At 43.7% G+C, this 23271-nt stretch overlaps 1 protein-coding gene across 2 annotated transcripts in view; it reads left to right on the top strand.

The window, feature by feature from the left end:
* Nucleotides 1-23271, top strand: part of MGAT4B (alpha-1,3-mannosyl-glycoprotein 4-beta-N-acetylglucosaminyltransferase B) — a 421878-nt gene that overhangs the window by 394533 nt on the left and 4074 nt on the right. For both annotated transcript variants that reach the window (XM_030211615.1, XM_030211617.1), the window contains exons 10-14: nucleotides 1407-1514; nucleotides 2178-2371; nucleotides 3649-3727; nucleotides 8235-8322; nucleotides 20378-20490. In XM_030211615.1, the coding sequence (XP_030067475.1) occupies nucleotides 1407-1514; nucleotides 2178-2371; nucleotides 3649-3727; nucleotides 8235-8322; nucleotides 20378-20490 (582 nt within the window). The remainder of the gene's footprint in view (nucleotides 1-1406; nucleotides 1515-2177; nucleotides 2372-3648; nucleotides 3728-8234; nucleotides 8323-20377; nucleotides 20491-23271) is intronic.

Here is a 23271-nt window from a genome sequence, read left to right as displayed (position 1 = left end):
TCTGAAAAAAAAAAAAAAACCTCCACAACCCCCCCCCCCCCCCGATGCACAAAAGCACACCACGTCCCTCAAACCCCCACCCAAAAAAAAAAATCTGAACAAACACTTATATCCCTTAATATCAAACAGGAAAAACAAAAAAATAATAACCTAAACCATATGCTAGCGCCCGTTTCATTTGTTACGGAAACGGGCCTTTTTTACTAGTCTTTAATAAACTTGGAAACTTTGCAAATTATATGTACGGTTGAATAACCGTATGTGGAACTGCTCGTAGTTACAAGGAATGTGGGCAAGCTAGTCCAGATGTTGAGTGAGTGGATAGTCAGTCACCACATGTATTAAAGGCTTGGGAGAAGTGTCAGGCTTTCACCTGCTTCCTAAAGTAGAGGTAGTCTTGAGTTTGGCATAGCCCTTCTGTGAGCAAGTTCCAGAGTGTGGAGGGCTATTCCTGAGAAAACTCGCTGGCTGGAATCACAGCGTGTAGTTTCTTTTGATGAAAGTATATACCCAGTTAGGCCAGAATTCTATAAAGGAAAGATTTATTTATTTTAAAAATTTCTATACCACCTATAATTAGGTGGTTTACAAAAGAACATTCACATTATTCAGTAGATGCCCAGGCACCCTGTTAAAGAATTGCCCCAAGTATGGGGTGTGTGTGTGCACGTGCATGTAAGCTATTACAACATTCATCCAATGGTGCAGCTAGGTGGGGGCCTGGCCCCCCCAAATTTCCTGTGGGACTCTGATTTTGCTGGCGGGGGTCCCCAACCTCCGCAAGCTGAAGTATTGTCTAGCGCCGGTCTCTGGCACCACCGCGTTGCCTACCCTACTCTGTCGCCCCCTCACGTCTGGCATGCTCCTTTTAGTGAGACTGAGCACACTCAATTTCCCTAAAAGGAGCATGCAGGATGTCAGGGTAAGACACAGCAGGGCAGGCAATGTGGTGGCACCGGAGACCGGCGCTGGACAACACTTCAGCTGGCGGGGTTGGGGACCCCCACCAGTCCGAGGTATTTGCTGCGGCAGTGGATAGGAAGTGGTGGGGTGGCAGACTAAAAGTGCCCCCCCATCTCGGGCTCTGGCTCCCTCCCACCGTGAGGTCTGGCTATGCCCCTGCATCCATCTTGTTCTTTTTGAAGAACGTGTAAAGGACATTCAGAAAAATGTCATCTTACAGCATGGAGAGCAATTTCTCCCTAAAATTCCAGTCGGTAGCTCTATTAGTGTATGAATTAATCATCCAAAACATTTCCAACTAATCTCATTTACTTTGAATCTAAAACAGTGAAGAAAAGTCTATGTAGCAGAGAAAGGTCTGGTGAAACTGCAAATCAGAGCTTGATCAGCAAAATCCAGCCACTGTCTTTTTTTCTCATTGCTGCTTGCTTTTTGTGTTATAGAAACACTGCGACCGTCAGAAGGCAAACTTGCGAATCCGATTCAAGCCCTCACTGTTCCAGCATGTGGGGACACATTCGTCTCTGGCAGGCAAAATCCAAAAACTGAAGGTAGGCAGCCCTAAGCACCTGCATTTGCATTGTGAGAGAAAGCAAATTGAATGGGTTTGTGTGTTACAGTGGCATAGCCCCAGGGGTGGGGAGGAGCCTGGGTCCCTCCACTATGGGCTCAGGCCCCCCCTCTAAAATTTTAGCACCATTGCTATGGCTAACAGGGATCCCCAAGCCCTACTAGTGAAGAAGTCCTCCAGTAACTGGAAACTCCCCAGTGCTAACAGTCAGTGGCACTTTCCATTGGCTATTGCTGCACTACCCCTCCACTTCCCCTGTGCACGCACAAAACTGAGCATATATTCACAGTGGAGGAGGGAGGAAGTACAGTAGCCCATGAAACAGGCTGCCAACTGCCAGCATTGGAGAATTTCTGGCCACCAGCAGAGGACCTCATTTGCTGGTGGGGTTTGGGGATCCCCACCAGCTTAGGTATTTAAAGCTTGATTTGGTGGTCACGGGGGGAGGGCATGAGATCAGAGCAGGTGTGGAGAGGGGGGGGAACAGGGCAAAACATTGTGCACACTCACTTTGGGCTTGACAACCCCCCCCCCCCCCAAAAAAAAAAATATATATATTTTTTGAAGATCTGGCTGCATCACTGGTGTGTTAGCAGTGAATGTGTACTCTCTCACTGTATGTCGATGTGTGCACCATTTCAAGGACAAAGACTTCGGGAAGCAGGCACTGCGGAAAGAGCATGCAAACCCACCTGCTGAGGTTAGCACCAGCCTGAAGACTTACCAGCACTTCACCTTGGAAAAAGCCTACCTGAGAGAAGACTTTTTCTGGGCCTTCACGCCCACTGCTGGAGACTTCGTACGATTCCGCTTCTTCAAACCCCTGAGAGTAGAAAGGTGGGTGAGTGCTTGGTTCATGTTGGATGGGGGGTGGAGAGGCACCCAGCCACTAAAACACTTTTGCAAATTGAGACATTTTCTCATTTATAAATTACGATGGTTTAGTGCATAATGGACTCCATTTACGTAGCTGTGGTACGCCCTAGCGCATGCTTCCCACAGATTAAGAGAGCTTACCATGGGATGCGCTGAGGTATCCTGTAGTAAGTTCCAAATGTGCACATACAAACCACATGCTAAAAAATTATTTAAAGTTTTTTGGGTGGAGGCATTTCTGTGCTAATCAACGCGTCTACATTGCTACTCGCTAACTGATTAGCGTAAGATTAGGATATGAGCCCTTACCACTTACAAAATAGGTGGCAGTAAGGGCTCATGTGCTGTTTTCCAGCAGCAATCTTGCATAAGGGTGCTAAGGCCAGTTTCTAGTGCATCTTTATAGAAGGACCCCTGGAACTGACACATCCAGAAATTAATTTGAATATCAGTACAGTTGAGCAACTGTTTTTTATCTTTTTATGTTGCCATACTGTTAAGCTCTGCACTGGATATCCTGCACTTGCAGATAAATGTATTGAACACTAGTAAAAAAAAGGCCCGTTTCTCACACAAATGAAACGGGAGCTAGCAAAGTTATCATGTAACGGCGTTTATGTTTTTAAGGGAACCGTTAGGAGAAATGTTCTGTTATGATAAGTAATACTTGGGAAGGGTGTATAATGAGTAATATGCTCCAGGGGTATGAGATACGGATTGTTTTATCTATTTTTTTTGTTGTTTTAATCTTTCTTTTTTTGTGATTTTTATTTATAGTATTTTTTAAAAGATGCACATGGGTGGGCCCCTGTAAACTACGTACATTTGCACCACTGCCCTCTAGGTGCACTGCAACACATGATTTTGAAGGGGGCCTGTCCCTATGATGTAAGGAGGCAACCAGTGGGTTACATTTACCACTGACAGTAGACTATAGATATGTCCTACAAGGCAGGATCCCAGACACAGGGCTGTGGGATTTGCTGCCTGTTGGCTTTGGTGGCAAAGCCTGTCTATTGTGACGCATCTGATCAGTTGTTAACCTTTTTTTTGTGTGTAGTGAAGTGACCTAATACAGAAACCACATTATTGTCATAAACAGGAATGCACTTTTGTCATTTTGAAATAGGACTCTTGCCAAGATTTCCATTCCCTTTAGCTCTGAGATAAGATGAAAGATAATTCTTTCCTTGCAGAAGCTACTGAACACTGACAGCCTGGATCTCTTTATCATACAGGTTCTTCTTCCGTAGCGGCAATATCGAGCATCCAGAAGACAAACTTTTCAACACAACGGTGGAAGTACTGCCCTTTGATGTAAGTCTGTGGGACAGGGGAGTTAGATTAACACCTGAGAAGGAGGAAGCAGATAGGCTCCGCCTCCTCATCTGTTCTCTACTATTGGGGTTAAATTGGTTGAACCTATCTATATGAATTTTCAGGCACCCGAATCCACAATTACACTTCACTTACATTATGAGGGGCAGTTTTCAAATTACGCATTTTAGAACAGAGTATGTGGATGCCTTTAGCCCACAAACTTTGTACTGATTTCAGTTTGAAACTTCCTGTAGTCAATATTCAGCAGACAGTAAGGGTTCTTTTTTAGACCTGGATATTCAATAGCAGTCCATGTCCAGGCACTGGCAATGAGTATCTGGGCCTATAGCAACTTGACCTGGCTGCTGGCACTTATGCAGGTCCTGGCTGATATTCAGCTAGGACCTCCCAGATGAATATTGACTGGGACCTTGATAAGAAGGTCTGCCAGTTGCCTCCCACTGCTTCCAATCTCCCCCATTCTGCCCCCCCCCCCAACTCTAAAACCACTACCGGCCACCCCCGGGACTTAACCTGGAGGTGATCCCTGCTGTTTAGTGGGACAGGGCTGGAGCAAATCCCTTTTCTGCTCCTTCCCCATTCTCTGGGTCTCAAAATGGCAGCATTGACTCCCAACAGTAATCTTAGGGGTCAGCCCTCCATATAAGAGCTGAAAATGACTCTCTAGTGGGGTGGAGGGGGTGCACTGATTTTGTAGGCATGGTTGGAAACTATACGTTCGTTTAAGCTTCAAAAAATCTGCACATGTAGCAGGCATGGCACTAAAATTTGTATTTTACACCGTCATTTAACATTACATCCATGCTTTTAGCTGAATAACAAGACAATAAAATGCACTGTGTAGGGTGGAGGGAAGTTAAAGGACAATATAATTATATTTCTAAGAGGATCAACTTCTGATGGGGGAATGGGACTTGATATATCGCCTTTCTGTTGTTACAATCAAAGCGATTTACATACTGTATACAGGTACTTATTTTGTACCTGGGGTAATGGAGGGTTAAGCTTTGTCGTTGGTGGGTGGGAAATATATTTGATTCCCCAGCTCATGGTAGGAAGGGGGGTTGTTATCATATTAATTCTGAAAAGTATTCAAGTGCAGACCAGTAGGGTGGTTCGGGATACAACAGGCAGATATGTTCTTGCTTCGGTTCAGTTGGACCGTAAGCCTTTTCTGTTTTGCAAAATTTATGCCCCAATACCTTTGACAAACAATTTTTTCACCAGCTCATTAGACATCTTACACATTTTTGGGGATATTTCCATTTTATTGGGCGGAGATCTCGATGTTGCTGACCCTACACTGGATAGGGGCAGTTGCTGGCGAGGGTTCAGAAGGGACTCTCTAGGGCAAATTCTATGATGTCCCAGATTGACTATCTGCCAATTTCTAGAGGGGTGTTGTCATCAGTGGCTGAGATTGTGATTGGCCCTTTTATATGATATCTGATCATACCTGGGTCAAGTTGAGCCTCCAGCTGGACTCCTCCCTTGGGGCAAGTGCTCTGTGGAGATTTCCAGTGTTTTTATACAAGGATGTGTGTGTGTGGGGGGTCCCTATGTACTGTCACTTTAAAAATTATTTGTAGACACCAATGCTGCTCATAAGGATGATCCCATACTACCGTTCTGGGAGGCTGTGAAGGCTTTGCTTCTTATGATCTTTTGCTCAAGTTCCTCTGCGTGCGTCTGAGGAACTTGAACAGAGGATCATTGAAGAAGCAAAGCCGCGAAGGCCAGCACAGGACACGCAGAGGAACTTGAACAGAGGATCATTGAAGAAGCAAAGTCGCGAAGGCCAGCACAGGACTTCGGCTGACAGGGGTTGGGGTCCCCCGTCAGCACAGGTACTGGACAGCGGCGGGGGACGTTTTTTGCCGAGAAGGGGGGGTCGTCAGTGTCGCGGAAGGGGAGGGGGGCTGGCTGGCTCGCGAGGCTATGGGCAGGTAAGAGGCATCCCCTTCCGGTCCTTTTCCAGCAACGATACCCCTCTGGGAGGGAAGCAGCGCCCAGGTTGGCTGGAAGGGGCGGTGTTTTTAGGCATATTAAATTGTGTGTTCTTCAAACACATATAAAAGGTAAATAGTTCTAAAGTAGATCTCCCAATTCACTTGCTACAACGATACGACAGTACTCAAGAGAGATACACATTTCATCTTTTTGCATGTAGACCACATAAGTAATTCTCATGTTTACTCACTACAGCGATTTACTACATGCCAATCAAACATATAAATGGCAAGTGACCGACTCACCTGCAAATGTGCAGTAGAGACTTCCCTCTCTGTCCCGCCCCCACGTCAAGACGTGATGACAGAACAGAGAGGGAAACTGCGCTGAGGAGTGCACCACACGGAAGGGGAGGGAGGGAGGGAACCACCGAGGTCGCTACCGCTCCTCCCCCCCCCCCCAGGTCACTGCCGGCCCCCCTCCACCCAGGCCGGGCCCTCTCTTCTCCATTGAACTTACAGTGCCAAAACTGCAGCAGGCAGAGCAGCTCCCGTCGGCCTTCCTTCCCTGCCAGTGTCCCGCCCTCACCGACGTTACGTCACACGAGGGCGGGACACAGGCAGGGAAGGAAGGCCGACAGGAGGCGATCTGCCTGCTGCGGTTTCGGAGGTGATGCGCTGTACATTTAATGGAGAGGAGAGGGCCCGGCCCGGGTGGAGGAGGGGGGGCGGCAGCGACCCTGGGGGGGAGGGGCGGCGGCGACCTTGGGGGGGAGGGAGGGGAGGGCAGGAGAAATGCTGGACATGGGAGGTCTCAGAAGGAGGGGAGCCTTGGAGCTGGGAGGGATGGACGGAGGGGGGGCCTTGGAGCTGCGAGGGAGGAGGGACCTTGGAACTGGGAGGGAGGGCGGAGGGCCTTGGAGCTGGCAGGGAAGGAGGGAGGATGCTGGACATGGGAGGTCAGAAGGAGGGGGGCCTTGGAGCTGGGAGGGATGGACAGAGGGGGGCCTTGGAGCTGGCTGGGAGGGAGGGACGGAGGGGGGCCCTTGCAGCTGGGAGGGAATGGGGCCTTGGAACTGGGAGGGAGGGCAGGGAGCCTTGGAGCTGGGAGGAGGGGGGAGAGACTTGGGCCTTGGAGCTGGGAGGGAGGGACGGAGGGGGGCCTTGGAGCTGGGAGGGAGGGACAGAGGGGAGCTTTGGAGCTGGGAGGCGGGGGGGGCCTTGGAGCTGGGAGGGAGGGACAGAGGGCCTTGGAGCTGGCAGGGAGGGTGGGGGGGCCTTGCAGCTGGGAGGGGAGGGGGGAGGGAATGGAGCTGGGAGGGAGGAAGTTAGACATCAAAATAGAACATACCAATGCTCGCCCGTTTTAACGGGCTTAACGGCTAGTATAAATATAAAAATAGAATAATACCACTGTGAGCTGCTAATGAGGAATGAGCCTTTAAATCTTTCTAAATACAACAACCCCACCACTGGCTACACTAATCCCAAAGTAAAATTATACCAGCCAAAATTTATAGTTCCCCAGAGAATTGTAATTACTGTAACTGTGCAGAAAATGCATACTTAAAAATGCATACTTACCAATACAAAGATATCTAAGTAGTGAGATCGCACAAATTCTGTATTACTTGCCTCATTCTTTTCCCCCCATTGTCTCTACTGTTTGTTGTCCCCTCAGTGAAAAGGGCACTCTGCGAATCCACTAGAATTGTCGCTTTTTCTTGGTCCAAAACTATGGAATGGCTTGGGTCTGAACTTTGGTTGCCCAAATTTAAATCTTTTTTTTCCAGCTGGCAGTATGCTTTTTTTCCCCTGTATTCACGGGGTCTGGTTCCCTTTTTTATTCTATATTTTCTCACTGTGTACTACCCCACAATCAGTATTGGAGTGGAGGAGTAGCCTAGTGGTTAGAGCACCAGTCTTGACATCCAGAGGTGCTTGGTTCAAATCCCACTGCTGCTCCTTGTGATCTTGGGCAAGTCACTTAACCCTCCATTGCCTCAGGTACCAAATTAGATTATGAGCCCTCCAGGGACAGAGAAATGCCCAGTGTACCTGAATGTATCTCACCTTGAGCTACTACTGAAAATAAATAAATTGTGTTCTATCCTATCATTTTTTGGGCATTCTTTTTAGTATTCTGTTTTATTGTTTTTAAAAGTTTTATTGTAAACCGTTTTGATCTGTTTTGCAGAAAAGGTAGTATAAATTGTCTATGGCATAGGCTGTTAGGATTTAGAATACCATGGTGACTGCGGATTCAGGGAAATAGTATTTGGTTACATGGTATTATAAAGAGTGAATCACATGGTTATTGATTAACTCTACAGTTGTAGAACCCAAGTATTGCATTTCAACCAGTGGTGGTCAGTGAACTAAAAACACTTCAGATGGACATGGGTATTTTGTTCTTCCTTTGCAGAATATTTATACTCTTAAACATGTGATATGTGGCATTTTTACCATGAATAATCCAGCAGACCCTGGCCACAAGATTTTTACTTAAATGTCTCTTTCTCCGTTCATCACAGAGCTTACAGTCAGATAAGGAAGCTCTCCAGGAGGGGAGAGGGACCTCACCAAAGTACCAGAGGACATCAGATGGGTATATACAGATAGGTGAGTGTCAATGGGCTTATCCCTTCTCCATGTAAACCTCCCTCTCAAAATACACCACTGGCTAATTCAGCTGGAAATGTAGGCCATTCTCAGCAACATGTGTATTTGAAGCGTTAAGGTTCAGATCTGCAACACATTCTTCTCTGTGCACAAAAACCATGATTGTGAATTCATGTCCTTTCTTCAGCTACCATAGAAAAGCAATTACAGCATTTTCTCCTGTGTGTACTCCCCTTGGGAGCCTAAAGAATGGCATTTTGAATCATATGAATATTTTGCAACTTTTATTCATCTATATGGTAATACAAGAAGAGTCATTTATTTCAGGGTTGCGCTGTCGTCCATCATGAGCAGGTTGCAGTTGAAGGCAGGATCTGACCTATTAACCATAACCTTCCTTCAGATATATCTCAAAAAAATTAGACTTAAAAAGTAGCCAAAATAAAACTGTAACCTTTTTTTTTTTAAGTTTAGATTATTCATTTGGCAGGTGTTTTTTTTTTTTCTTCTGTGTTTCCAATTTTTTTATTTCACTTTTTAAATGTGATTTTTTTTAAACCATTTATTAGATCTGTTTTGTTACTACCCTAAAAACAGTTATTGCCAATAATGAAGTCAGCAGACAGGATAGGCAATTGTCTCCTCCTTGCCATAATGTACCCCCAAATTCTATAAGGTTTGGCACCCAAATCTACACTTACTGCCGGATTATATATAACGTGCCTAGTGTTCCGCACTGAAATCTTAAGTGTATTCCATAACATAGTAACCTAATTGGCTTAACAAGCTAATCAGTGTTGATAATAGCACCTAATGAGCAATAATGAGCACTAATTGGCAATAATTAGAATTTATGTGCACAACTTGCTAAGCCTATTCTGTAATGAACTGTGCCTAAATTCTAATGCACGTATTTCAAAAGGGGCGTGGCTATGGGTGGGGAAATGGGTATTCCAAAATTTACGCACGCAGTTATAGAATATGGCCTAGTACCTAAATCTATGCACAGGGATTTACACCACATTCTTGTTGGTGTAAATGGAGGTGCATAGTTTTAGGTACTGGGTATCAACTAAGTGTATTCTATATACTGCGCCTAAATCTAGGTGCTGCTTATAGAATACACTTAGCCAGAAATGTTTACCGTGCATGTTTTGTATGTGCCTTATATAGAATCTGGCCCTACTTGTCTCGGAGAAAGCAAAGTTACCTGTAGCATGTGTTCTTCAAGGACAGCAGGCCAAATATTCTTATACCTTCCCACCTTTCCTAACCTTGTACCTTGAAAAAGGGGGGTGGGGGTCTCACCCAAGGTCACAAGGAGCAACAGCAGGGTTTGGACCCTGGTTCTGAGCCCTTTTATTTTAACCACTAAGTTAGGTAAACAGATAAGTTATCCATTTGACTGTTTGAAGTCTGGGCCACTAATCCTAAGATGTAAGACCAGTGGGTTCTGAACCTTCTTACAGAAGGTCACGCCTCTCTTCTTACAGACTCCCTGTCGAAAGGGAACCAAGTCAGTGAAGGTTCAGGGCACCGTAGATTCCTTGCTGGTGCTCTGGGCTGTTGTTCCAGTTCCCCAGGCTGAACAGGGACAAGGCAAATACTCTATCTACTTCATTTTCCCAAAGAAGGAAGGCATCTTTCATCTCAAAGGTCTAAACTGCTACCTGTGAGTGTCCTGCTTTCTCACATGGAGACTATCGAGCAGTCATAGCCTCAGTTCAAGTGGGAGAAGATCACAGATTTCTCTGTTTTGTGGTGCTGAGCTGCTACTTCCTGTTCAAGGCTTTGCCCTTCGGTCTTGCTGCAGCAGTGGTGGAGACAAAAATGTATCTGAATTCAAGCAAGCTTGGGACAAGTACATTGGATCTATAAGGGAGAGGAAGGGATAGTGGATGACATGGATGGACAGACTAGATAGGCCATATGGTCTTTATCTGCCTTCATTTTTCTATGTTTCTATTTGTCTTCCCTCCTCGGCCCATGGTAGGCCACTTGTTGAAAAGGATTGCATTGCATGGGGGTCGAATAATTCTTGTAGCTCCGGGTTGGCCGCAGAGACCATGGTATGTGGACCTGATTCGTTCATGTGCTCATGGAGGATCCGTACCCCTTTGGTTTTGTGGCTTGGCCATTAAAAGGGCTCGATTGAGATAAAAGGTTATTCTGATACAGTCATTGCTACCTTGCTTCAGGCTCAGAAACGTTCTACATCCATAGCATATGCAAGGGTATGGAGGATGTTTGAGGGCTGGTGTACTGTGCGTGGACTACCACCCTCAGATCGTACACATCTAGTGGAATGGCCTCCCGGTGGAGGTCATGGAGACAAGGACTGTGTCTGAATTTAAGAAGGCATGGGACAGGTGTGTGGGATCTCTTAGGAAAAGGAGGAGTTGGTGGTTACTGAGGATGGGCAGACTGGATGGGCCATTTGGCCCATATCTGCCGTCATATTTCTGTGTTTCTCCAGAGGAGAGGGAACAGAACCAGGCTCTCCAAACCGGAGACGTTTGAAGTTGGAAGTATAATTTAATGATTAGAGACTCTACAAGATTCCCTGTTTCGGCACTTTAAGTGCCTTCTTCAGGAGTTTGAGTGTTGGAGGAGTAAGCATACAAGGCGTACTGGATAGAGTAACTAGTAAGTGAAGTGCTGGTCTTGAAAAAGAACTTTGGGGTACAAAAGCAAATGTTGGCATATCAGCAGCGTCTAGCTTTACATTTGCTTTTGTACCCCAAAGGTCTCTTTCAAGACCAGCACTTCACTTACCAGTTACTCTATCCAGTACGCCATGTATGCTTACTCCTCCAATCATTAAATTATACTTCCAACGTCTCCGGTTTGTTCAGTGAAGAGCCTGGTTCTGTTCCCACTCCTCTTTTGCTCCTGTGATTATCCGTGGGACATTGTTCTTCTTTATCCACTCCAGTGGATTTGTTTTCCTCTTTCTCCAAGCAGGTCTTCAGAAAGGATTGATGTTGGGTTCTGTAAAAGTTCAGGTTGTGGCTTTGGCCTGTTTCAGGGACTGACTACAGAAGACGTCTCTTGCGGCTCACCCAGATATCATAAAATACTTGCAGGGAGTGGGTCACTTGCAGCCTCCCTCCCTTTCGTATGTCATGTCCAGAGTGGAATATTAAATTAGTCCTTCAGAAACCTCCTTTTTGAGACACTCTGGAAGGCTTTTTTGAAAGATCTTATGCTAAAAACAGTGTTCTTGGTGGCTGTTGCATCAGCACTTAGGGTTTTGGAGCTTCAGGCTTTCTCTTGTCGAGATCCCTTTCTTTGCTTTTTGGAGGCAGGGGGTCTCTCTGCACACAGTTCCTTCCTTTCTTCTCAAAGTGGTATCAGCATTTCATCTCAGCCAATCTGTGGAGCTTCCAGCCTTTCACAGAGAGGACGAAGAGGTTCAGTATTCTTCATTTAGGCTTCTCGACGTGTGTAGAGTCCTCATTAGATATCTGGAAGTTACGAATGATTTTCACAAATTGGACAGCCTGTTTGTGCTTTTTTAATAAACAGATGCTTGGCCTCTTTGCTAGATGACTGAAGTAGACTATCGCGTCAGCTTAACTGCTTGCTGGGAAGCAAGCTCCTCAGACTTTGTGGGCTCATTCTATGACACATGCAGTGGCATCCTGGGTGGAGACTACCTTACTGTCTCTGGCGGATATTTGCAAGGTAGCAACATGGTCAGTGCTGCATACCTTTGCCAAGCACTACAATGCGGACATTGCGGAATGCTCAGAATCCAGTTTTGGGGCTTCGGTCCTCAGGGCGGTGGTGGCGCCAGGATCCCATCCCCCTCTAGGGAGTGCTTTTGAACACCCCACAGGCTTTGGAATAGTAGGAAGCTACATAATGAAAGGAGAAATTAGGTCCTACCTGATTATTTCCATTAGTCCTTTCCACTATTTCAGAGGCCTGCTTGAGGTTTCTGAGATGTGTAGTCAGTGTTAAGTAATGGGTCAGATAATGACTGTCACCTTGCATGGTGCTTCCTGCATATCTCTTGTTCTCTTGTTCATAGAGATGAGACAGGCCCACACATGTTTGCTTGTCTGGTTAGTGTTAACTTAGTGAGTTGTTTAAGGTTGTTGTGTTTATTCTGAGTTTCCCCTTACTGTTTGTTTATGTAAATACTGAGAAGCTGGACTGGATGCCAAGAAAGATATGTCTCAGCTTAGTTTTCAGTCCTGTATTTCCACTTGCTGGACACAACTATCCCACAGGTTCTGAAATAGTGGGAAGCACAAATGGAAAGAAAATTATCAGGTAAGATCTAATTTCTCCTTTCACTAGCTTGAAAATAAAGGTACCAGTTGAATTTTTAACTTTTTTTTTTGAAGATTTAAAAATTGTAGTTGTAGAAATTTAAAAATTACACTTGACGAGATAATAAACATAAACAAGGTCCTCACACAGACGTAACTTGATACCGTGGTTCAACGAGGAACTGAAAAAAATAAAAACACAAACCAGGAAACTCGAACATGCATGGAAAAAAAATAAAAGATGCACACACTCAACGCATGGAAACAAATACAAAGAAAATACAAATATGCAGTAAGACAGACTAAAGGGTCCTACTATAAAACTAAAATAGGACCGGATTACAAAGACACGAAGAAATTATACCAACTTGTGAACAAACTACTAGACATCACCCCGGTCACATCAACCAATACAGACATCCCACCTGCAGACAATCTTGCTAAATACTTCAATGAAAAAATTGCAAACCTACGTAAAACTCTACCTCAGGACACCACCGATATCGAAAACTTCATCAACGTCCTGGACCCAACCCCTGGCGAATACCCTACTGACCGAATTTGGTCAAACTTCGCTCTCCTCACTGCCGAAACAGTCACCCAGGCGATTAATAGGTTCTCAAATACTCGCTGTCATTTGGATATCTGCCCCAGCTACCTAATAAAATCCGCCCCCCCCACCGCTTCACAGCTGACCTCACATCCCACTTATATTGCTTGCTTCAACAAGGTCTCTTCCCTAAGGAAAACGGAAACATCCTACTCACCCTAATACCAAAAGACACCAAGAAAAAAGCAAATGAAATCACTAATTACCACCCAGTAGCATCCATCCCACTGGTAGTCAAATTGATGGAAAGCATAGTAAACAAACAACTCAATGATTATATAAACAATTTCACAATACTACATGAATCACAATCAGGATTTCGCCCTCTACATAGCACCGAAACAGTACTAATTACTCTCCTAGCCAAATTCAAGCAGGAAATAGCAACAGGCAAAAGCATACTTCTCCTCCAATTCGACATGTCCAGTGCGTTTGACATGGTAAACCATAAAATACTACTAAGACTCCTAGATTACTTTGGGGTTAGTGGAAACATACTTAAATGGATCAAGGGCTTCCTAACAACCAGAACGTACCAAGTGAAATCGAGCTCAAACATATCATCACTGTGGAAAGCAGACTGTGGAGTACCTCAAGGATCACTACTATCACCGACCCTTTTCAACCTAATGATAACCCCACTAGCCAAGACCTTATCTAGCCAAGGCCTCAACTCTTTCATCTATGCAGACAATGTCACAATATATATCCCTTACAAACACGACCTATCAGAAATCACCAACGAAATCAAGCTCAGCTTGAACCTCATGGACTCATGGGCAAACGCATTCCAACTAAAACTCAACACAGATAAAACACTGTCTCAACATCTCATCCCAATACAATACATGCACACCCAAAAACATAAACATCCCAGGCTGCAGCCTTCCAATCTCAGATAACCTGAAAATTCTCGGCGTTACAATCGACCGTAACCTCTCACTGGAGAACCAAGTGAAATCTACAACAAAGAAAATGTTCCACTCAATGTGGAAACTTAAATGCTTGAAACCATTCTTCCCGAGGGAAACATTTCGCAATATGATACAATCAATGGTACTAAGCCACGTAGATTACTGCAATGGAATTTATGAGGAATGCAAAGAACAAATCATAAAGAAACTTCAGACCGCTCAAAACACGGCAGCCAGACTTATTTTTGGAAAAACGCGATTTGAAAGCGCCAAACCCCTCCGAGAAAACCTGCACTGGCTCCCAATCAAAGAACGTATTACTTTCAAAATCTGCACCCTAGTTCATAAAATCATCTACGGTGATGCCCCGGGATACATGACAGACCTCATAGATCTACCAACCAGGAACACAACAGGATCATCACAAACTTACCTAAATCTCCATTACCCAAGCTGCAAAGGACTCAAATATAAATCAACCTATGCATCCAGCTTTTTCTACATAAGCGCACAACTATGGAACGCATTACCAATAGCTGTGAAAACAACGTATGACCACCTAAAAGTCCGGAAATCACTCAAAACTAACCTGTTCAAAAAGGCATACTCTACCGACCCAACATAAATTACTACACCCTGCAACACAACGAAACTAAGGCCCGGAACAAACACAAAATAACTCTTCCTCTCTACGTAACCATAGCTTGTGATGGACATAAAATAACTCTTCCTGTCTACGATTCCCTAACGCGTCTGTCACATTCAAACTTTATTCTACCTCGACATTACTTTGTATTTGTTCATACCGGAATTGGTGAATGCCTTTACGGTTCTATGTAAGCCACATTGAGCCTGCAAATGGGTGGGAAAATGTGGGATACAAATGTAACAAGTAAAAATAAATAAATAAACATCTATTGTAGAAGTCTGCCACCTACTGGTTGTTGGAGAGACTGCAATTTTAGCTTATTTGTGACTGAAGCTCCTGTCTGATTAGATTTGTTACTTTAGAGATGACCATTATGATTATATTTCATTGTGTACACATTTTTTTTAATATATAGGTGTTATCATACAGTTCATTAGTTTTCTAGGCCGCTTGAGTGTGCTTCAGGCATCTCTGCCAATTGTGGAAAAGGTAGATTTCCAGGGATTATGTTTATAGAAACAGAACTCCCTCTTCCAGCCTTCAGAACAGGATCCATTGTCTTCGCCCTCCCCCTCAATGCCTCCATTCCTTTTGCAAGGATGGTTGCTACTCTGTGTGTGTTTCTGCCACAATGATTGAAAGCAGGTCCTGCCAAATTGTAAGTATTATAGTAACTGACAACACACAAAGCTGTAAGGCACTCCACTCCTCTTCCCTCATTCCTTTGCCCCCTCTTAAATTAGAATTAATACTTTAACTGGTAAGGATCCGTGCGTGTTGCCCCAGTCCGCCGCTTGAATCAAGCTTTTAAACAGAGCTCTTTGGAGCATGAGTCACACTCCAACGTGTATGCACGAGTGCAGGACCAACAGTACAACACTATATAGTATAGGAGAAAAAAGGAGACCATTCCAAAGGGAGTTGGGAGGGTATGTGTGAGAATGTATAGCCTGCTGTCCCTGGAGAATACCTGCTACAGGTAAGTATCGTTGCTTTCTCCGAGGACAAGCAGGCTAGTATTCTCACATATGTGGAATCCCTATCTACCAGGCTCACTGGAAACAACCACCAATGACGAATTGCGCCTCGCAATGACGAGGTCAGAACATAGAGAAATCTGAAACCACATGCAGTTCATTGGAAGGGTAGCCTGGGACAGAATAAAAAATGGGCCTAGGCAGGTGGAGTTGGATTCTAGAACCCAAACTAATTCTGCATTACTATCTGTCCAAACCAACTGTTACGTCAGGCAAGCTGCCAAAGGCATGCTACTTGAATCAAAAATGAGATGCGACTCAATTAAATTAAGACTACGTAGTAGCCCAGCAAATTTTCCAAATGGAGGCTAATGACAGAACCAGGGCTCTGGCTTTGCGAACCATAAGAAGATCCGGACAGCCCAGCTTGGGCGTAAGGAAAAGAAAATGAGCTGGTAGCCAGTAGAAATTGTGAATTTCACGATGGCAACCTACTCTAAGTGGGAGGAAAGAAAGCAAAAAGTTGGCCAGTGATCGCCTGCAGTCCAAGACGTGGCGCATACGCTCGCCAGGAGCAGATGACCATGGGAAGAATGCAAGCAAGAGTCGACTAATATAGATAGAAGTCTGAGGCAGGAACTCAGGGTACGTGAAGAGAACCACTGCAGTGCGATGAAGGATCCTCAATCCCCACCAGCTGAAGAAATCTGGAGCCCACCCTGATCGCTGCATCTGTCAGTGGCTCAAAGTGCCGCCACCAAACCAGCACTGCAGACAAGCTCAGTTCTTGCACATGAACTGAGCATCCATAAGAAGTCAGCAGTTTAGATGATCAGGCATCAAAAAGAGTTCCCTATGAGCCGTTCTGGCTTTGATCTAAAGGTACAGAATCCAGTTAGAGGGGGTATGTTCAGATCCCAAACACGGAAAAGAGTGTCTGTGCTGAAAGCAGTCCAATGGCAACCAGAGACACTGGGAACTACCAAAAGAAAGATTCTATGGTGCCTCAAAAAGGAGAAAAAAACCAGGGAAAATACCCGACCGGAGCTTAGGCCTAAGCACGACCTACTAAGCGCAGTAAATAAAGGTAAAAAGAAAAGAAAAATGAAAGAAAGTCGAACAGGAAGAAATAAACCCGGACGCACAGACTAAAGAAAACAAAAAAGGCATTAGAAAGAAACTTTGTTAAAAAAACAAACAAACTGAAGCTGTGAGGAGAAGGAAAAAAACGCATCCTTTCCTCACTGAAGAAAAAAGAGACAGTTGATCCTGCACTCACGCATGCGCAGTGGAGCATGACTCATGCTCCAAAGAGCTCTGCTTAAAAGCTTGATACAAGCTCCGAACCGGGACAACACGGACCGCGTTACCCACATGTGAGAATATTATCCTGCTTGTCCTTGGAGAAGGTGTTTCCACCTGCTGAGTGGACTAAGGTAGAAAAGGATGGGTCAGGGCCAGTGCTGGATTAGGGGAAGGGGAGTAGTTGTTGAAGGTGCAATTATCAACAGGCTTCATATATTTTGGAGAGGTGGAGCTGGCTCTCACTGCACCTTTGTACATGTAGTTGCAGTTTCTACACTCTAGATTGGAGCAGGGTTATATTGCATTAATTATTTTGTTAGATCTATCAGCTGCATTTGATCTCATAGATCATAATTTGTTACTTAATCATTTGAAGGAAATTGGTATTACAGGTACGATCTATGACTGGTTTACCTCTTTTCTTACTAATCGGTCATTTAAAGTAGTACAAAATTGTTCTACCTCAAAAGAATATCCAATTTCTTGTGGGGTACCACAAGGATCGGTTTTATCACCAATTTTATTCAACATGTATGTTAGCCCTCTTGCTCTACTCATTCAGTCTTTTGATATTAGTTTTTATTCGTATGCTGATGACTTTCTTCTGATTCACTATGTAAAACCATTAAATATTGAATTAACACAAATTCAAAACTGTCTTGCTGAGGTGGCTAGCTGGCTTAAAAGGTATCATTTAGTACTGAATCCAGATAAAACTGTTACTTCTTGGATCACAGGTTGTGAAACAATCCCTTCTGTAATACCTATATTATTTGATAAGCAGATACCAACGGTGCAATCTTTTAGGTACTTAGGAGTCATTATTGACTCAGCATTATCATTTAATGAACAAATATCTGAGATAGTCAAGAAATCATTCTATCACTTGCGAAAACTGCGGTCAATTAGAAATTCAGTTGATAAAGCTTCATTATGTACTTTAACACGTGCATATATTACAACACGCTTGGATTACTGCAACACCATCTACGCAGGACTTACCAAGACAAATTTAAAATGCTTACAGATGATACAGAATACCGCAGCTCGTATTGATCTGTAGGGCCTCAAAATATGATAGGATTACACCACTTTTATATCATCTTCAGTGGCTTCCAGCTGAAGCCAGAATAAAATTTAAAATTGTTACCCTGACACATAAAGCTTTACATTTATTGATTCCATCATACTTAGCAAACCTTACCTAGCCATACTCACCTATACGAACACTTCGATCGCTTACAGACAATAGATTAGTTATCCCACCACCACAAAAGGCTAGTTGGGGAATCAGCTAGAAACTCAGCTTTCTTCTTTCTAGCCCCCTCTCATTGGAACTGTCTCCCTAAGATCATAAGATTAGAAGAGTCCTATGTTCGGTTTCGTAAACTTCTGAAAACATATTTGTTTCAGAATACGCTTGAAAATAATCTGAGTTAAAAGTGAGAAAATATGCAGAATGAATACACAGTAACATAATATGTTTGCTTATGTAGGCTGTTATGAATGGTTGTCCTTGCTCAATGATGTTATTTTTAGAATGTTCTTTTAGTTTTGCTGTGCTTTTCTATTAATTGATGAATTTCTTATATGTGTTTTTTTTAATATGAGATTTTTATATTATGATGTAAACCGTTCTGTTTTGTGAATGCAATTTGAAACAGTATAGTAAAATAAATGATAAATTAGCTCGTGCAGTTGAAGGGAATGAACAGCTCAAGCTATACAGAGAACACTGAATCAGTCGATTTCCTAATTAAAGGGAATAAAGCATGACAGGAAGTGGTCAGGGTGGGGTCATTCTTTAAAGTTCACTCTGTATCACGTGACGCCTAGAGCAGTAGCGGAGGCTGCTTGCTTGGCTCCTTCAGCTCCCCATCAAATTGGCAATATATCCTATCTGTTTTTGCAAGAAATGGGTCTGAAAGTTTTCCTGCCTTTTGCTGTGTGTGTTGGCTGTGAGTGACACTGAGTTTGGAGTCCTTATTTTTGGTTAATGCATCAAGACTGACCCATAGGGCCTTGGAGAAACCAAGGGGAGCGGAATGGCGGCTTGAGCTGCCCAGCCAAGTCCTTCAGTTTGTTCCGAATGAACTAAGGAAATTGTAACAGAAGTGCGCACTGTAGTAGAAGCTGCCTTGGATGCTAAATTACAGCAACTGCAAGATTATATCAAGGCCGCTCATGACCAATTCGATAATTTGGAGCTCAAGAATGATGCTCGGCAACATTGAGTAGCTTCTTTGGAGACTGGGGCTTAGCATATGGTGGGTGCAATGGATCAACTTCGCCTTGCTTTTAAGCAGATGGAACGCAAAGTGGAAACTTTGGAGGGCAGAGCACGTCGCAGTAAGTTCCATTTGGTTGGTATTTCTGAGTCCCTGAAGGACGTAGACTTGGTGAAGACTCTCGAGACTTGGCTTCCACAATCCTGAAATTTGACTTTTGATGAGAATTCTTTTAAAATTAAGTGGGCCTGTAGGATTTGTTTCAGGACTGGTGATTCCACTCGTCCTAGAGTGATTATTTTTCATGTTTACCATTTGGAGCACATGAGAGTTATCTTACAAGCCTTGCATGCTGGATGTTGCCTGGCATATAATAACCAGAGAGTTCTGTATTTTCAAGGTTATACTTCTAAAGTACGTACTCAACAGAAAGCTTTTGCTCCTTTGTGTTCTGAGCGTTATGTCCAGCAAATTTCATGTGCTCTACTCTATCCTGCACGTCTTTGGATTGTGTCATCTGGTAAAACCCCTTTTTTTATTTTATTTTTTTTACCCTCTGCGGAAACAGTGCAAACTTTTATTAAATCTCTCCCAGCCAAAGAAGGACCTTAGATGATTGCTCTTCAAATTTTTTAAAATTTTGTCTCAGTTGTGGTGAGTTTTAAAAGTTTATTATCTGTGACTTAGTTTGTCATATTTGCCTGAATATGGTGGGACATTTATATTGGACTCTACACCTGTTCCTTGTTGAAGAGTGCTCTAGTTGAATCATGATATATTGCTTTCATTTGCATCTTTGGTTATTTGGGATTTTGGTAGGGAGGTGGGAGTGGTTGGGGGTATTCATGTGTTCTTTCCCCTGAAAATGGGAGGGTACTAAGTGGTTGAAGAAAAACTTTAAACTCTGAGAGAACTGTATTCTGTGTGCCTATTGCTTGTTAATTTGTTTGCTGAAATTAGTTGTCAATAAAACAGATTTGAAATAAAGGCAAAAAAAAAGTTCACTCTGTTAAACTGCTATGTATGTACACTGGAGGTCACGATACAATTGAGTCAGGTTTCATCTTAAAATTCTGTACTCTTCTATGGCAGGATCATTCTCAAATGGTATTGTGGAAGGGGAAGTCGATCCTGCGTTTGGGCCACTGGAAGCAATACGTCTGTCCATACAAACAGATTCCCCTGTGTGGGTCATTCTGAGTGAGGTAAGCACTTCTCATCTCTAGGGGCCTTAATAGCAGATTAAGACCCTCAAGGGCCTTTATTGATAGAGCTGGGTGGATGATGTGGCTGTTTGACGATATATGATGTGCATGTAAATAAGTAGAGCCAGTTAATTTTGCTTAAAAAAATATTTTCTGTAGAACAGCCAACCTATATTGGGAGCCTACAAGTACATGCCTACTCTGCCTATTAGGTAATCCTGCATGGGAGCTCCTTCAGGGAAATACGGGTAGCTGAAGTATATATCAGGGCTGTAACAAGGGAAGGACAAGCAGGGCAGCTGCTCAGGGCATAAAGCCTTCAGGGATATTGCTGGTGGTTCTAGGGTCTGCTCACAGCTGGGGAGTCTATGCCCTATGCTGTCCAGAAGTGAAGGAGGTGGGGAGTAAGAGTGGAGTAGAGCAGCAGCCTGTGTTTCATACAGCACTTTCATCCCCTTCCTACCAGAGAACAGGCAGGCAGCAGACACAGCCAGTCCCTGCAGGGGAGGGCTTTGGCAGTAGTTGACTCATCCCACCCCCTCCCCTCCTGCTGTCAAACAGTGCAGCAGTAGGCTAATTCAGGGTAGGCGCCACAGGAGAACAGCTGAGGCATGGGTTAATTTGCTTCTATTCACCCTTCCTTCCTAAAGGAGCACAAACATGCAGTTCAGGCCCTGCAAGAGAAGGGCAGTGGGAATAAGCAAGGTGCCAATAAGGAAGGATGGATTAGGGCTCTCCCTCAATAAAGTGCAAGCAGATCAATCCAGGTCCCCAGAAGGAGAACCACTGACTGTGAGGGATGAGTCTGTCACCCCCACTTCCATTGGAAGCCAGGACCAAGGAGAAGAGGAAAAAGTGTAAAAGATGGTTTCTAATTATCCATTGGGAAGAGAAAGTGGAATTGGTGACCACTAGGTTTTAGGGGAGCAGGGAAGTTTGAGGGCTATTTGGGAAATAAGGAAGGAGTGGGTGTATAGACTGTATTCTAGTGGAGCTCTCAAGGACTAGTGAGGGTAGAGTACCGCTTGGAGGAGGGAAAAAAGGGGGTCCTGGCGATTGGACAGTGTATGTGAGTGGCTTTCAAGGACTACTGAAGGCCTGTTGTGGGGAAGGAAAAACACAGGGGAAGATGACAAAAAAAGTGGAAAGGGAAACTGGAACCAACAAGATTAGAAAAATACAAATGCCAAGACAACAAAGGTAGAAAAGAAAAAAATATATATATTTTACATCATTAAGGATTGGAATGTGTCAGCTTTGGGATTGCATCTTTTCTGTTTTTGTATTTTGCAGAGTACAGAAAGAAATGCATTTCTATTTCTCTTTCCAGTACTATACAGTTTATAGTCTGTCTTTCTAGAGGCTTTCCATTTCAGTTTTGGTCTGCATGTTTGTTTATTTGTGGTCTTTTATTCTGTATTAGGTGAGAGTCAATAAGTGTTCTGCATGTGTGACTGAGGTGAAGGATTCTGCTAATGTACAGTATCTGTGTAGGAATTTCTAACAGTCCAGCTTGTTCTAGGCATATTGGTTGTCTGAGGCTGAGGCTTAATATAATATTTACAGTGCTGTCTTTTCACAAGTAGCATTGCTGCAGTTTGAGTCCAGATAATAGGGGCAGTTATAGTTTTGTAAGATTGCTATGTAGGTCTTCAGTGTCTTTTGCGAGGTTTTCTGTCTGGCAGTATAAGGGAGTTTGTGTTGTTTCTGAGATGGCATCACAATTTGAATACCTTTTGTATGGAGTTGTAAAGGGGCATTCTCCGTGTTGGGCTTGTATGATTTGTAAATCATTTGTACATGCATATACAGTTATGTTAAAGATGCACATTTACAAAGACTGTGTGAAGCATGTGCAGAAAGATCAGGGAAATTTACAAATCATCTAAACTTTTTTTTTTTTTGCTGTGCAGATGCCTATTCTTAAGGAATATGGAGTATGTGTTACAAAACTGGAGGTTTAGGGTTTTAGTGAGATTGGAATTCTGTACAGTATTGAACAAACATCACTCCCACATAAAATAATTTGTTGAATAAAGCTAATATTGGGTGCTAAAACCGATTGGAAGGGGTTATCCATAGAAGTCATGGAACAAGAAAGGGACCTGGGAATCGTCATTGATGATACGTTGAAATCTTCTGCTCAGTGTGCTGCTGTGGCTAAGAAAGCAAATAGAATGTTAGGTATTATTAGGAAAGGGATGGAAAACAAAAATGAGGATATTATAATGCCACTGTATCGGTCCATGGTGCGACCACACCTAGAGTATTGTGTTCAATTCTGGTCGCTGCACCTCAAAAAAGATATAGTGGAATTAGAAAAGGTGCAGAGAAGGGCGATGAAGATGATTAAGGGGATGGAACGACTTTCCTATGAGGAAAGGCTAAAGCGGCTGGGGCTCTTCAGCTTGGAGAAAAGGTGGCTGAGGGGTGATATGGTAGAGGTATATAAAATAATGAGTGGAGTGGAACAGATAGGTGTGGAGCATCTGTTTACTATTCCAAAAATACTAGGACAAGGGGGCATGCGATGAAGCTAGAGTGCAGTAAATTTAAAACAAATAAGAGAAAATATTTCTTTACTCAGCACGTAATTCGACTCTGGAATTTGTTGCCAGAGAATGTAGTTAAGGCGGTTAGCTTAGCAGAGTTTAAGAAAGGGTTGGATGGCTTCCTGAAGAAAAAGGCCATAGAATGTTATTAAATGGACATAGGGAAAAATCCACTATTCCTGGGACAAGCAGTACAAAATGCTTTGCTCCATGGATCTTGTGGGGTGAT

Source organism: Microcaecilia unicolor, chromosome 8 (genome assembly GCF_901765095.1).
Source record: "Microcaecilia unicolor chromosome 8, aMicUni1.1, whole genome shotgun sequence".
In the NCBI taxonomy this organism is placed as follows: Eukaryota; Metazoa; Chordata; class Amphibia; order Gymnophiona; family Siphonopidae; genus Microcaecilia; species Microcaecilia unicolor.
Note: the sequence above shows the minus strand (reverse complement) of the source record. Positions and strands in the feature narration are given on the sequence as shown.